At 39.7% G+C, this 12,845-nt stretch overlaps 1 protein-coding gene across 3 annotated transcripts in view; it reads left to right on the top strand.

Annotated features, from left to right (window-relative positions):
* The window catches only part of OSBPL1A (oxysterol binding protein like 1A), a 78,083-nt gene that overhangs the window by 41,126 nt on the left and 24,112 nt on the right, over window positions 1-12,845 (top strand). For all 3 annotated transcript variants that reach the window (XM_063167571.1, XM_063167576.1, XM_063167583.1), the window contains one exon: window positions 6,392-6,554. In XM_063167571.1, coding sequence (XP_063023641.1) covers window positions 6,392-6,554 — 163 coding nt within the window. The remainder of the gene's footprint in view (window positions 1-6,391; window positions 6,555-12,845) is intronic.

The following is a 12,845-nucleotide window of genomic DNA, read 5'->3' as shown; positions in this document are numbered from 1 at the left end:
TCCTGCTTTTTGGGGTGGAAGATTTAAGAGAAAAGCATGATTATACATACTCATATCATATACTGATGTGTGCTTAGTGGGAGTTAAGTCCCATGAGAAGAGGTAAAAATCAATCCTTTTCTAAAATTTGTTTTCTTTCTGGGAAACATCTGGGAAGTATTGAAGTTCAATTATGGTTAAAACTATGAGAACTTTTGGAGTGAGTTCTCCTTGAGAACAACTGGTTTCATTTTTCACTTCAGTAGCAGTTTAAGCAGCAATTTGGTACTATTCCAAGTAGCAGAAAGTCTTAACAGCACTTTTCTTAGAAGTCTATCCTGTAGAACTAGTGCTGCAGTAGCATGCTTTGAAGTTAGTTAGCAAAATATATAGAACTGTTTCATTTCTAAACAGATACACCTTGAGGAAAATACTCAGTCTTTATATTTCTAACTTTGTTCAAGACACAGAGGCAGGCCTGGCTCATTCTAGTGAGTTTTTTAGTTCTCATTCTACATTAATAGATTTACTCAGCACTAGTTCAAACTGGACATCACAAGGGACTGGCTTATGCAAGAAGGCACTAGCGATAGGGACTGTATTGTACTAACAGCAAAATTACAACTGTGCTTGTTAGAATAGACAAACTGTGTATATATCAAACTCTGCAGCGAGGTTGTGTTTTCCACTCTTTGCCTAACGTTTTTGGTAGGGGTTTTTGTTTGGTATGAAAATCACAGAAGGGACAGAGTTCTCGTTTTGGATTCCCAGTGCTTTCTGTGACGAGTTTTCTGTAGTGCAGTGTGTTACAGTGCAGTGCTAAGTTCTCTCTTTCAGTATAGTATGTCCTGTTGGAGTAGCTGATCCTGGAAACTATCAGCTTCAGATGAATAGATGTAGTGTGAAACAAATGGCAGGTTTGATTTGCTTTGCTTTATTATTGCACATATAAAGCACTGGGAGATGTTCGCATAAAAATCCCACTTCTACTATAGCAGTGTTTTTCTGATTCCTTGGTCATGTGTTAATTTCCAGCCATGTATTAATCTAGCCCTTACCTTCCAGCTGAAACTTGCACCTCATTTCTGTGCTTTGTGGCAAATATCCCATCAGAAATGACATTTTGGGGGGATGGAATTTCTGTGGCAGTTGGACGAGGCCATTGATTTTGAAAAGCAAACCCTCCCTTCTGAGGCATCAGAGCGGTTGGTGAGGCGGTGTTACGGGCAGCTCTCCTGTGCTCAGCTTACTGCAGAGCAGGGTTGGTACGCAGTGTTCTGACATTCCAGCAGAGTCTGCCTTCAGATCCCCTCATGGTTTCTCTGTGAAAGAGGAGGTACTTCCTTTCAGCACAACTCTGAAGTCTGTGTGTTTTGGGCAGTCGCTCCTAGCACTGAGGTTGAGTGCCTGAAAATAAAATTCAGCTAAATCACACTGCAGTGTTGTGAAGTCTGTCTTTCCTCTCTCAGTCCAGGAGAAGTGGGATCTAAGGTATGCTGTCTTTTAGTTTACTGTTCTAATGTTGAAAGCATGTAGCACTGCATATTATTGGGTGTCTGTATTTGTTTTATGCCTTGCTCGCTGTATGTTTGCTTTAGTGCTTATTTTCAGCTGCAGTAGCATGTTGCTGAGATGATCAGTTATTAGCTGAGCATAGAGTGGTGTGATCCTTTCCTACCCCACAGAAGTGCCACTGTTGTTGTGCATTAATTTAAATTAAAGGCATCCAGCACCAAACAAAGCAAGTATTTTGTGTATTGTACTAAGATGTCTTCAGGATGGACAGAGAGGCCTTGGTTACAGGCTGTGCTGATATAGTTCAAGACTTTACCCGTTAAAAAAGAAAAAAGGGAATAAAAAAGAGTGGTTTGGTGCTTGTTACTGGTCTCCTACCTACCTAAGTAAGACTGAGGGTACAGAACAGAGTGGGACTGGTGTATGTTACACACAGATAAGCTTTTTGATATTTTGGAATAAGCATATGAAGTTTCTGCCAGTAGTACACAATGAAGAAATTAACTTTTAAACCATGCTCTTGTGCTTAGCAGGATTTCAGATAATATGGAACGGCAATAGAGTATCTGCAAATAGTTTGCTATTTTCCTTTAACAAAAGAAAGAGCAGTTTGATTGCTAAAATAACTCACTTCTACCATTTAAACTTACAGTGTGGAATTCACAAATAGCAAATTTTACTGTAGTGTTTACAGGAATGTTATATAGGAAGCTGTTGGAAGCAGATTTCTATTCAATTAAACCAAAAGTGAAACTAGCACCAGACCGTGGATATCAAACATCTTCAGCTGGAGAAGTATGTTTTTAAAAGTGGATTGTTGCACTGATCTAGATACATTGACAGAGAACCACCAAGACTTCAGTCTGAGGTTATAGCTATGTCTATAACTGTAAGGATAATGATGGAGTGATTGTTTGCTTCTGTGAGACAAGGGTAGATAGCTTCCATCAGAAACAGGAAATCTGAAGTTTGACTGTAATACCATTCTCTTTGGATATGGAGGCAGGACTGATCTAAAGTGTCCTTGACTAACAGTGTGAGCACAAGCCCAGCTTCATTGATAACTATTTGCTGTGGTTCACAACAGCTCCTGACAGGGATAAGGTAGGAGGCCTGGCCAGCTGGGCATTGGGAGCTCAGCTGGCCTCATGCCGGGTTCACTTGAGCACTCGGTGCCACTTTCTGTGTAAGGCTCTGAGGAAAGCTGAGAATGCTGCTGGTGGCACAGGCATTGTGGGCACCAGTGACAGGCGTCTAATGGTGGCAGCCATTCCATGGTTGGAGGATGAGGAGCTGAACCCAGTAAGATTTGCCATCTGTCTCTCAGCTCAGGCACCACCATGAAAGGTACAGAAACCGCAGCTGGATGACAAGCTGTGCCTTACTCAGGCTGTCAGTAAAATGATTATTCCAATACTTCCTCTTGCTCAGACTGGATTTCCAGAACTGTGTGTAACACAGGTATCTGCATCATTTTGGTGTGATATTTACTGCATTACATGAATATTTCTGTCAGTTCATAAAATTATTAAGATTCAGCTGATGCAACTTCATAAAATCAGGTGATACTTCACTGAAGAACACTGATCTCTCTGCAACCAGTTTAATAGACTGAAATGCTTCTCAGCTTCGTTTTTTTATGCTCTTCTTCCTGCTTATTACATGAATCCTACACTTTTTGTATTAATAACAAATTTTAAAGCTAGTCTGGAGGTTCCTTCTGTAATCTTGCAGATGTTTTTGTGTTGAGACACTGAAGAAAGACACAATGGGAAAGAAACAGCTTCTGCAAAAGGGATAAAGCTGAAATGCCATCTCCAAAAGTGGTGGTGGAGTAGCAAGGTAGATGGACTAATTCACCTCAGAATCCTGTTCATTGACCATGTCTTGTGAATGAGAAATAGAGCATGGCAAAATTATGCAAAATGGAAATCTGCTGCTTACATTTTGGGAAAATTTATCACTCAGTTGGTCAATTACAATAATCTTATGCTCTGAAAGCAGCCCCAATCTGCCTGCTTTGTTTCATGTTAAACTGGGAAGAGAGTGTATGTGATCCTGAGAAAGCAAAACAACATCATCCCTTTACATTCAATTTACTGTAAGTAGGTTTTAGGAGGTGAACTTCATTACTTTGACTTTTATTATTGACAAAATGGAAGTATCTCTTAAAGCTGCTTGGTGTTCAAAAAAACCCCTGCTTATTTCAAGCAAGGTTCTTTCTCCTGTGTTGTTGAGTACGTCAGGGTTGTGCCAGCTTTATCTCTCCCAGCATTGCTTCTCTACAGGCAAAATCAATAAAATAAGGGTAGTAGAATAATTTTTAAAATCTTTTTTCATTCTCATATTGATGCTGTGAAACTGTTTTGGTGCTTAAGGATGTGATGTTGCTGCAGTGTTTCCTGACAACGGCCCTCAAGGAATGACTAATGTAGAGGTGCCAGGCTGTAGAGATTGGTAGGGCAATCTCTGGACTCTGTCTGAATGTGTGTGTCCATCCCATAACCTCCATACTGTTGAAAAAAATGCTATATTATAACTTTTCATCTCAAGCCCCTAAATATTGATTAAGGGGGCTTTAAATCCAGTTTATTCAGTTATGAATGAACATTCCAACAATTGCAAACAATAAAATTAAGTGGATTTTCTTTATTCCTTAGCTTCTGGCTAGCACCCTGTTGCTTATGGAACAGCTGAAAAGTTTGGGTATTTGTTGCCTACTGGTGTATAATTGCTGTACTAGTAAGTGTCTGGCAATGAGGAGGTCTGGGAGCACACAGAAAAGTGAACCTTACTGTAAAGCTGGAAATTGATTTTACAAAAAGAGAATTTATTTGTAGTACACCTTCTGCAATTCTGACTAGCTCTACATTATGATAGGACAGAGCAACCTTAAGGTCAGGAAAATACTTTTTTGGAGCAGGTGTGGTCTTAGGCCTCTGTGTGTTGTTGCTTCTTTAGTCACACAGCTGTGACTAAAGGATGCTGAAAGGGTCCAGGTTTTTAGATTGTTTCAATTTTATTTCAATTTTTAGATTGTAAGTTTTAGATCAAGATTTAAATCACTCAAATCACTTCCGAAGCATTATAGCATAATGGCATCTAATTCAATTGTACAAATACAGTATTACTGCAAATAGCAGTTTCATAACTGATTTTACTTTGCTGTTTAATAAGAATGAAAAGTATACCATTTTATTTTCAGTCCTCTATCCTCCCTGTATCAGGAGAGCAAAATACTGATGCTGTTTCTCTAAGCTGGTGGTTCCATAACTGTTTGACAGTGTACCAAATGTATTTAGCAGAAACTGCCTAATAAAAAGATCTTTTGCAATGGCATGTCTGATTTGTATGAAATATTGCAGTAATTGGCTTCATTGGTACTGTCAGAGTGAACTTTAAATGAAAGTGACAGTAACTAGTCCAGGCTTTTTTCATTTTGTTCAGAGTAAAACTATTAGACAGTAAGTGACTTACTGGTTTTTCTGCTTTCAATTAGCAACCCAATTTTATACTCTTTTAATTATCATTTAATTGGATTCCCCCCTTATACTCAGAGCCTGGCAGCCAAAACAGCTGATTTAGTATTTGGCACAACTGAGGGGGTGAAAATTTCTTCTATAAATCTTTCTCTAGAGGATATGTTTTCACCAGCATAGAAGCTCTTTTCTGGAAGTGGCAAATCTCTTTTAATATCTCCTTGCTAGCTCCTTTTGTGCTCAGCTCTGAATCCACTGTTTGAGAAGTGGTTATAACCGAGGGGGCTGAAGCCTCCAAAGTAAAGCTTTAATGTAAACTGTAACCAGAGAGGACATAGGAACAGTTCTTAAATTAGATTCAAAAAGGTAATGTTGGTATATGTGTAAGTTGTCCCTGTAACTGTTCCAAGAGATTAATTGTCATGTCCTTGCATGTTCTTAGTGGAAGGGGAATTAGTGTTGTAAACTGACCTTTGAGAGTAAACTGGAGGACAAGGCAGGGTTGGGGATGCTTTCTAAAAGGGACTGGAAGGAAGAAAGGGCAAGACTCGATGGTTTAAGGACTGAAGGAGAGGTAGCAGCACGCTGAAGCCTTGTTGGGCTGGGAGAAGTGGCCATTTCTGAGCCTTCAGCCACAGCCCTTTCCCCTCTACTGGCAGACACAGAAGGCAGGGAGGCATCAGCAAAAAATAAAAAGAGGAAATAGGAAGGACATGTTGCTTTTCCATTACTAGTACTGAACTCAAAACATGGATAACATCATCTGCCCTGGAGCCCATTGCATGTATGGGTTTTAAAAAAGGTCCACTGTCTGCTGGCTGGGCTTCTCTTTTTGTTAACTTCTGGCTCCTCTGCAAACTGTTCAGGGAGTTCAGAGGGAGGGCTGTTTATATCAACGTTAAGTCAGCTACCAGAGGAATCTCTTTCTTAACCTCCTTCTGTAATCTTCAGGGTTAACTGTTTTCAGCTCATAGTTCAGTTGTAGTTATTTGTAGCTGGCATTCACATTTGCTCTGTAATTCAATTTAGATGATGCTGCTTGGCCTAAATTGGAGCGGACTAGTAGAAGGAGCTTGGTGCGCGTAGAAACTGATCACTGACTCCGTAGTTAAGGTCATCCAAGTAGAGCTGTAAATATTTCCCCTCTGTTTTAGGGTATAGTTATCTGGCTTCAATTCACTTACAGAATTGTGATTGATACTGTCAGATCTTACATGTCAGATTTTTCAGCTACTAAAGATGCTGACTAACAACCTTATTGTCATCACACAAGTACTGTAATATTCTCATTAATCCATGCGGTTTCAGTTCCAGCTGTTTGCTAGTTATTTATTCATTAGAGTCTATTTTCTGAATAGCTTCCAGCTACACATTCTTCAGAGAGATGAGATTTTATTCATACATGTATCTACTTATAGGTGAGGAATTTGAAACTGGAGCATGAGCAGGAGAAAAACAAGATCTTGTCAGAAGCATTAGAGACACTCGCTACCGAGCACCATGAACTAGAGCAGTCTCTGGTTAAGGGATCTCCGCCTCTCAGCATCCTCAGTGAAGAGCAGTTCTATGATGCTGTTTCAGGTAAGTGGTGATGTCTAGAATGTGAATATGTAGACAACATGTGTGTAGTGAATGCTTTTGGGGCAGGTGGGGTGGGGGAAGAAAGTGGAAGCAGTCTAACTTCAAGTGAAATCTCTGCCTTTCTAACACAGACCTAATTTTAGGAGTAAGCTTGGTGTGTTTTATGAGTAAGACTGTAAAAATTTGCCAGAGCTCACCTGCAGAATTGTATTGCTTCACCCTAGGATGACTAAAGGTTAGAAAACCACAGGACAGAAGTGAAAGGTCTGATTGCTTGAGAGTCTACACCCTTTTTTTTAAATAGCAAAACATAAGGCTCCTATTTTGGGAAAGGTAACTGTATGTTGTAGCCTTCTGACTTGCTTTGTCCGTGGTGATGTGTGCTTTTTCCTTTGTTGTGTTGTTAAGACTAAGACTATAAAAATCCCTAATTTTTAGGGATAATGATATTAAGAAGGGCTTGTTTTATTTCAGTTTTGTGTACGTGAAGTGTTAAACATGAAAGAAAAGGATGAATCAAAATCCTGCATGCATTTCTTAAATGTCTTTTCTTTCCTTATCTGTTCTTCAGTTGAATACCTTTCATAATTTCATATGCAGAATATGCCAATAGTTGGAAGATTCTGAGCTGCCTGAAATGATTGCAGCATGCATTTGTATAGAGAGGCTGTACATAGTGCATGCAGCTCAGCAGTAGCTCTAACTGGGTGATCCGGCAGCACACACCTGTCTACAACTACAAGGGATCTGTAAAAGCTTGAGGGTGAACATAATCTAACTGTAGCAGACAATTGGGTTGTGATGGCAAACTTCACTAGCAAGGATGGGGTTACTTTTTCAGTGAACTGAACTGTCTGATGCTTCTGACAGATGAGAAAAGCAGTGTTCTGAACTGAACAGATGAGAAAAGCAGTGTTCCCAGACTCCTTGGTAGGTGTTCAGCAGTGAGAAACTTAAGCCGTGAAAAAAACAGGCAAAGGAAGTCTATGCACAGGAACAGTGAATCAACTTTGTGAAGGAGACTTTGCTCTTTGGCACAGCAGCAGATTTGTCAAGCCCTCAAGTAGAAGAGACTGAGGAACACTAAAACAGGTTCTTCCTCTGGAACCAAAGGAACAATTCTGCTCAAAGGCCTCAGGCTCTTTTGATTGTCAACAAAGCAGAGAATAGTTCTTTATCTGATGCAGTTGGAATGTAGTCTCTCCAGCTGGGCTTGCCTTGTGCATATGAGAGAATATTAAGCTTTAAAGAGCTGCTAGTTGACACATCTCATAACTGACCTGATCTCTAAATACTGTTGAATGAAAGTGTCCAAAGCCAGCTCTCCTGTTGTCAGAGGTGTTAGTTTTGTCCTTGCAAGCTACAAACAAATCTTATCAAGTGGATTTGTAAAATTGGGAAATTTGCTGAGTGCGTATATATATACAAACATACCTAAAAAAACCCAAACATGATTTCTTTCTCCTTTGTGAGAAGTTACTTGACATAATTCATTTTAATTGCATTTTAAATAATTTTCTGGGATAGACTTACTTTCTTGGCTGTCTGTCAGTTTAATCAGCCTAGTGTTAGATTCTCTTCTCTAGGTTGTTCACATTTAGCGCTTTGCAGAGATTAAGGTCCTTTCTGTTTCTGAAGGGGGCGGGGATGGGGAGGTGGCTAGAAAAAGGGAAATGTGATGTATTTTCGTGACTGCTGAATACATGTTACCACTTTCACTTTAAGCATGAATGGAATTAGTTTTTTGTTAGTATGGTTTGAGGAGAGGGTTTTTTTGTTTCTGGAAATCTAAATTGCTACAACTGTCTGCAAAGCTTTTGCTTAACCTGATTTGCAAACTGATAGTGTCAAATTATATTGATTTTGGACAAATAGCCATATTCATGAATTGCCTTTTGAAGTTGTGTGGGAGATTGAGCAAACACCAATGTATTTTAACAGGGTGATATAACAAGTTATAATGTCTGTCAGTGAGAAAATGGCACTACTTAGAGTATTTTTTCTATCAGGATGCCATCTTTTTCTGCTTGCAGTTCTATGAATTTTTAAATCCCTGCTGTAGGAGTGAGTTTAGAAGTGAGACTGTTGCATAAGTAGGCTTGCACTTTGAGCTGAAGAATTGTTAGTTTTGACTTGACAGGTTGAAAAAAGATGCCACTGCTCTTTACTTATTTATTTATTTATTTAATGTTTTAAAAAATAATTTTTTGTTTACTCTCAACAGAAGTATCACTAATGGGGCAATTCAGAGCAATTTTCAAGCAGGTTTTTGAGGAAGAGGTGTATCATAAAGGATGTAGTCAGTGCAGCAACTACTTGTCCCTATTTGCCATGTTCTAGTTCACATTGTAGAAAATTCCAATTGCACCTGAATGAAGCTGAATCAGAAGATACAGTCCAGCTCCTATTGGAGCTCAGTCTATGGCAGCAGAGTAAGAGCAGATCTGAAGAGAACAGCACTAGAAATGTATCTGGTTTGATTGTCAAGTCCTCAGCACCATCTGTTCCTCTTGCAGATCTGCTCCAGCCCGATCCATGCTACCTGCTAGTGTTGGCATAGACTGAATTGTTCACTGTTAAAGTCTGTGGTGTGTGGTTCTGTTTGTAGAAATTGTGGCCAGAGTTACAGAAATATCCTCTTCCTTTTCCAAAACTGGAGTGAGGAAAATGTTTGCAATGTGGTAAGATTACTTACTGGAGTTGGAGTTGATTTTCTGAAGTCTCCTTTCTTTGAATCTTTAAGTGATATGCTGTTGTTAGTACTTTTTGACTGTTGCAGTAATTCCTAAATCCCTGCAAAGAGAGAGAAATTAAAGGAAGAACCTAGAGAAAATGACAGTTATTTGTCTTACCAAAGCATGATATCCAGTGTTAAGAAGAGCAAAGTTAAGGGTGTTATTAATCTGAGCTCTGATAGCCATAGGTCAGTCAGCAGCACTTCCCAGCGGGGTGATCCGCTGATCATGGGCGTGGTGGAAATGTGTAATTAAACTCGATACCACACAGAGTGCTGCAGCTCTCACTTTCAGGATTGAATGCTTAACATGTGTCAAACTCTTCTATGTTTAAAGCAGGGTGGGGTGGAACGGAAGGGCTCTGGGGAAGGGAAGGAGCGCTGAACAAGTAGCAAAATTCAAGAAGACCAATGCATCTCCTAGAGAGGTGGAGAAGTTATTAGCTTTGATTAATACAGACCAGGAGCATATGAAAATGGTATAGGAATGCAGAGGTCATTCAAAAGGCTGAAAAATGGCTAAGCAGGTCAAGAATTGAAGAGTAAAAGTACTTCATTTTTGCCTTTCAGATAAGATTCCCTTTTCATTTGCAAATTGTGCACCTAGTTTGGGAAGAATTTGTATCTTCCTTTGTTTTTCTCTTTTAAACAGGTTTTATCTGAGAAGTGGGTTTTTTTCTGCAAACAGAATTTTGTGTGTGTTGAGAGGGTTATTGATGGCTTTGCATACATGCAATCTTGCAATAAAAGCAGTTATTTAGCTACAGGAATATTTAAATACACTAAATACTGAAGCTAACCTGTCATAGTATAGCTTCTGCTGGTATCTAGCACTACTGGGTGCTGTGTTTATAAATAACTCTTCTAAATGGTACAATAAGTAGCAGACTACATCCCTTGTTGTTTCCTAGTTTGTCTACAGTAATCAGATCACTTGAAAGTAAAAATGATACAAAAAGCAAACAAACCTCTTGCCCTTCCTTCCATGTTTAGAGTAGTTTGTCAAGTGGCTTTTTTTGAACATGTACCAAAAATACTTCACAGCCTTTGTGAGAACACTGCTGCCTGCCACTTCTTGCCTTGAATAGAATTAAAAGAATGAACTCGGGTGTCTCAGAGAGATGGGAAACACCTGGTCAGACCTGAAACCCAACAGTGCTAATGGTTAAACACTATATTTCTCAGGTTTATTTATTAATCAAAAATATTGGCCAGACTTTCCTATCTGCATCTGAAAACTTACCATTTGTAGCAATAGGAAATGAAGTCCCTTGAGTTAAAATTCTGTCATTGCTTCTGCTGTTTCCCTGTTCTCTCCCACTTTTGCAAAATTTAGCTGGTGTTTGTACTATTACTCTTTCAGGTTTTGTGAGCTGGAGAGCTTCCTAGTCAGCCTGGTCTTGTCTCAGGGATCACTTTAAAATTTTGGCTTCTGTACAGGGACTCTTATTCCTTCTCCCCCCTCATCAGCCCACAACCCCTTAAGTTCAATTAAAAAAAAACCCCTTCATTTTCTCCTAGTCATCTGTTTGACAGCTGCTCTGTAGAAACTTGTGAATATAAATCTTTTTTTACAGTGACGGGGGAGTATGCAAATCTTAATTCAGAAAAGAGTTCGCTGCAAGTGCACAGGGAAAAGCTCAGTTTGAGTTGCCTGTTGATCTGTGCTCACAGAACAGTACCAGGCTTGTGCACTCTGGCATCCTAACAGTCTCTCAAGGCTTTCTAAATTTGTTGGGTTAAAGGAGGTGGCTGAGGTTTAGGGATTGGAGACTGAGATTTTTGATGGCAGGTACTGTTGTAGATGTACTTTCTCTGTTTCTCAGGAAAATGGGTGAGGTTTCTCTAGGGAGCAGTTTCTTATAACAGTTGTGTTTCATTCTTCTACTGTTTCTTCTTGTACAGCATGGTATTCTTGCATTAGGTAAGGCTCATGCCCTGAGGAAGGCTGTCTGATCAGTGTCTACAGCTCTGGAGAGGTTTGCAGGTGCAGAGCTCAGTCCAGCAGAATCCTCTCTTGGCACTGTAAGGCCAGCATGAGGAGAACTGAATGTGTCTGGTATTTAAAAATCTTTGTTATACTGAGAATTATATCCAAGAGTGACAGGCCATTCTGGTGAAGCTTATCTGCTCTTGCCTTTCTGCTCTGGAGTCCTGGGTCTGTTGCAGAGACTCAGATTGAAGGAATTTGCACGCTATGACTCTTGTCTGAAAGCAAGACAGTCCTGATGGTACAAGAGAAGAAAGGACCCTACAGGAGCCAGCCTTTCCTTTGTGTTACTGGGTTGGCTTCATGCTTTTCTTGTCATGATAACTGTTGGCACAGTTGAGCAGCTCTCTTAAAAGACAGGTGGAGTACATACCTCAAGGAGCTTTATAGCTTGTTGTGTGGTCAGAAAGCTGAGGCCCCACTTGGGTCACACTCCTAGAGTCTCTTCCTCTGCAGTATTTGGATGTGCAGGAAAATTCCATCTTCCTGGCTACCTGAGTTTAGGATCTCTGGACAAATCTGTATTTTATGTAACAAACTTGTCTCAAGTAAAAATGCTTTTCCTTACCCTACTTGTTAAATATAGTACCCACCAAACTAATGCTTTGATATGTTATGTCATAACTTGGCACAGAACTAGACTGACAAATTTGGGGAAAATTGTGAGAAGATTCTCTGGAGTGCTAGTCCACTTCTTTAACATATCCTGAGCACCAGCTGGCAAGTTCTTTTCATTCCCTAGCAACTGGCTTAATTTCAGAACTGTCTTGATGAGGATAGGCATGGATGTTTTAAGTGAAAAATCTCATTTATGCTTCTAGATATCTCTCTCTAGAAGAGATGGAGACATTGTGACATAGCCCATCCATTTATCAGGATTCTGTCCTGTTCCGGACCCTTATGTGATCTGGATGTGGTACAAAGTCCTCCTATCTATATATATGTATGTATATACATACACACACCCTTCAGCAAAGCAATATATAATTTGCATGTTCTGGAGAAGCTACTGGCATAGCTTTTTAAAGACAAAACAAGAGAGCACCTGGCATTAGACAGCTGTGAGCGAGATATTCTTTTGGACTCTGTGCTACTTCAGCAGATTTTGATTACTGGTTTTGAATTAGAACGAGTGTGTGAGAGAATGACTAATTTTGCAGTTATTTCTCTGGGGTTTTGCAGCCAAGAGCAACAGCATATGCTGGAAGCAGTACATAGCAGGAATACCATCTACTCTAGATTGGGTGTACGTTTTTCAGGAACAGTGAGGCTTGCATTAAGCTGTTTGCCATTCAGTGTGGTACCTGTTTTCTGCTAAAGAATTTTTCAAATGAGATAGAAGTTAATGTCTTGACTTGTTCCCTCACTTCCTGGAATTTGAAATTGGATAATCCTTAGATAATCTTGTCAGGTTTGAAAGAAAACCTAACCCAAAAATACAGCCTTTGCCAGGAAATTAGTACCTTCTGATTTGGGGCAAGACTGTCTGTTCTCCAGAGCTGGACAAACACTATCTGACCAAAACACTGGTTGGAAAGAAGGTTTTGTTGTTGATGTTTGGTTTAGT

The sequence above is a fragment of the Melospiza melodia genome, chromosome 1 (genome assembly GCF_035770615.1).
Source record: "Melospiza melodia melodia isolate bMelMel2 chromosome 1, bMelMel2.pri, whole genome shotgun sequence".
Classification (NCBI taxonomy): Eukaryota; Metazoa; Chordata; class Aves; order Passeriformes; family Passerellidae; genus Melospiza; species Melospiza melodia.
The sequence above is the reverse complement of the archived record's forward strand: the minus strand, read 5'-3'. Positions and strand labels throughout refer to the sequence as shown.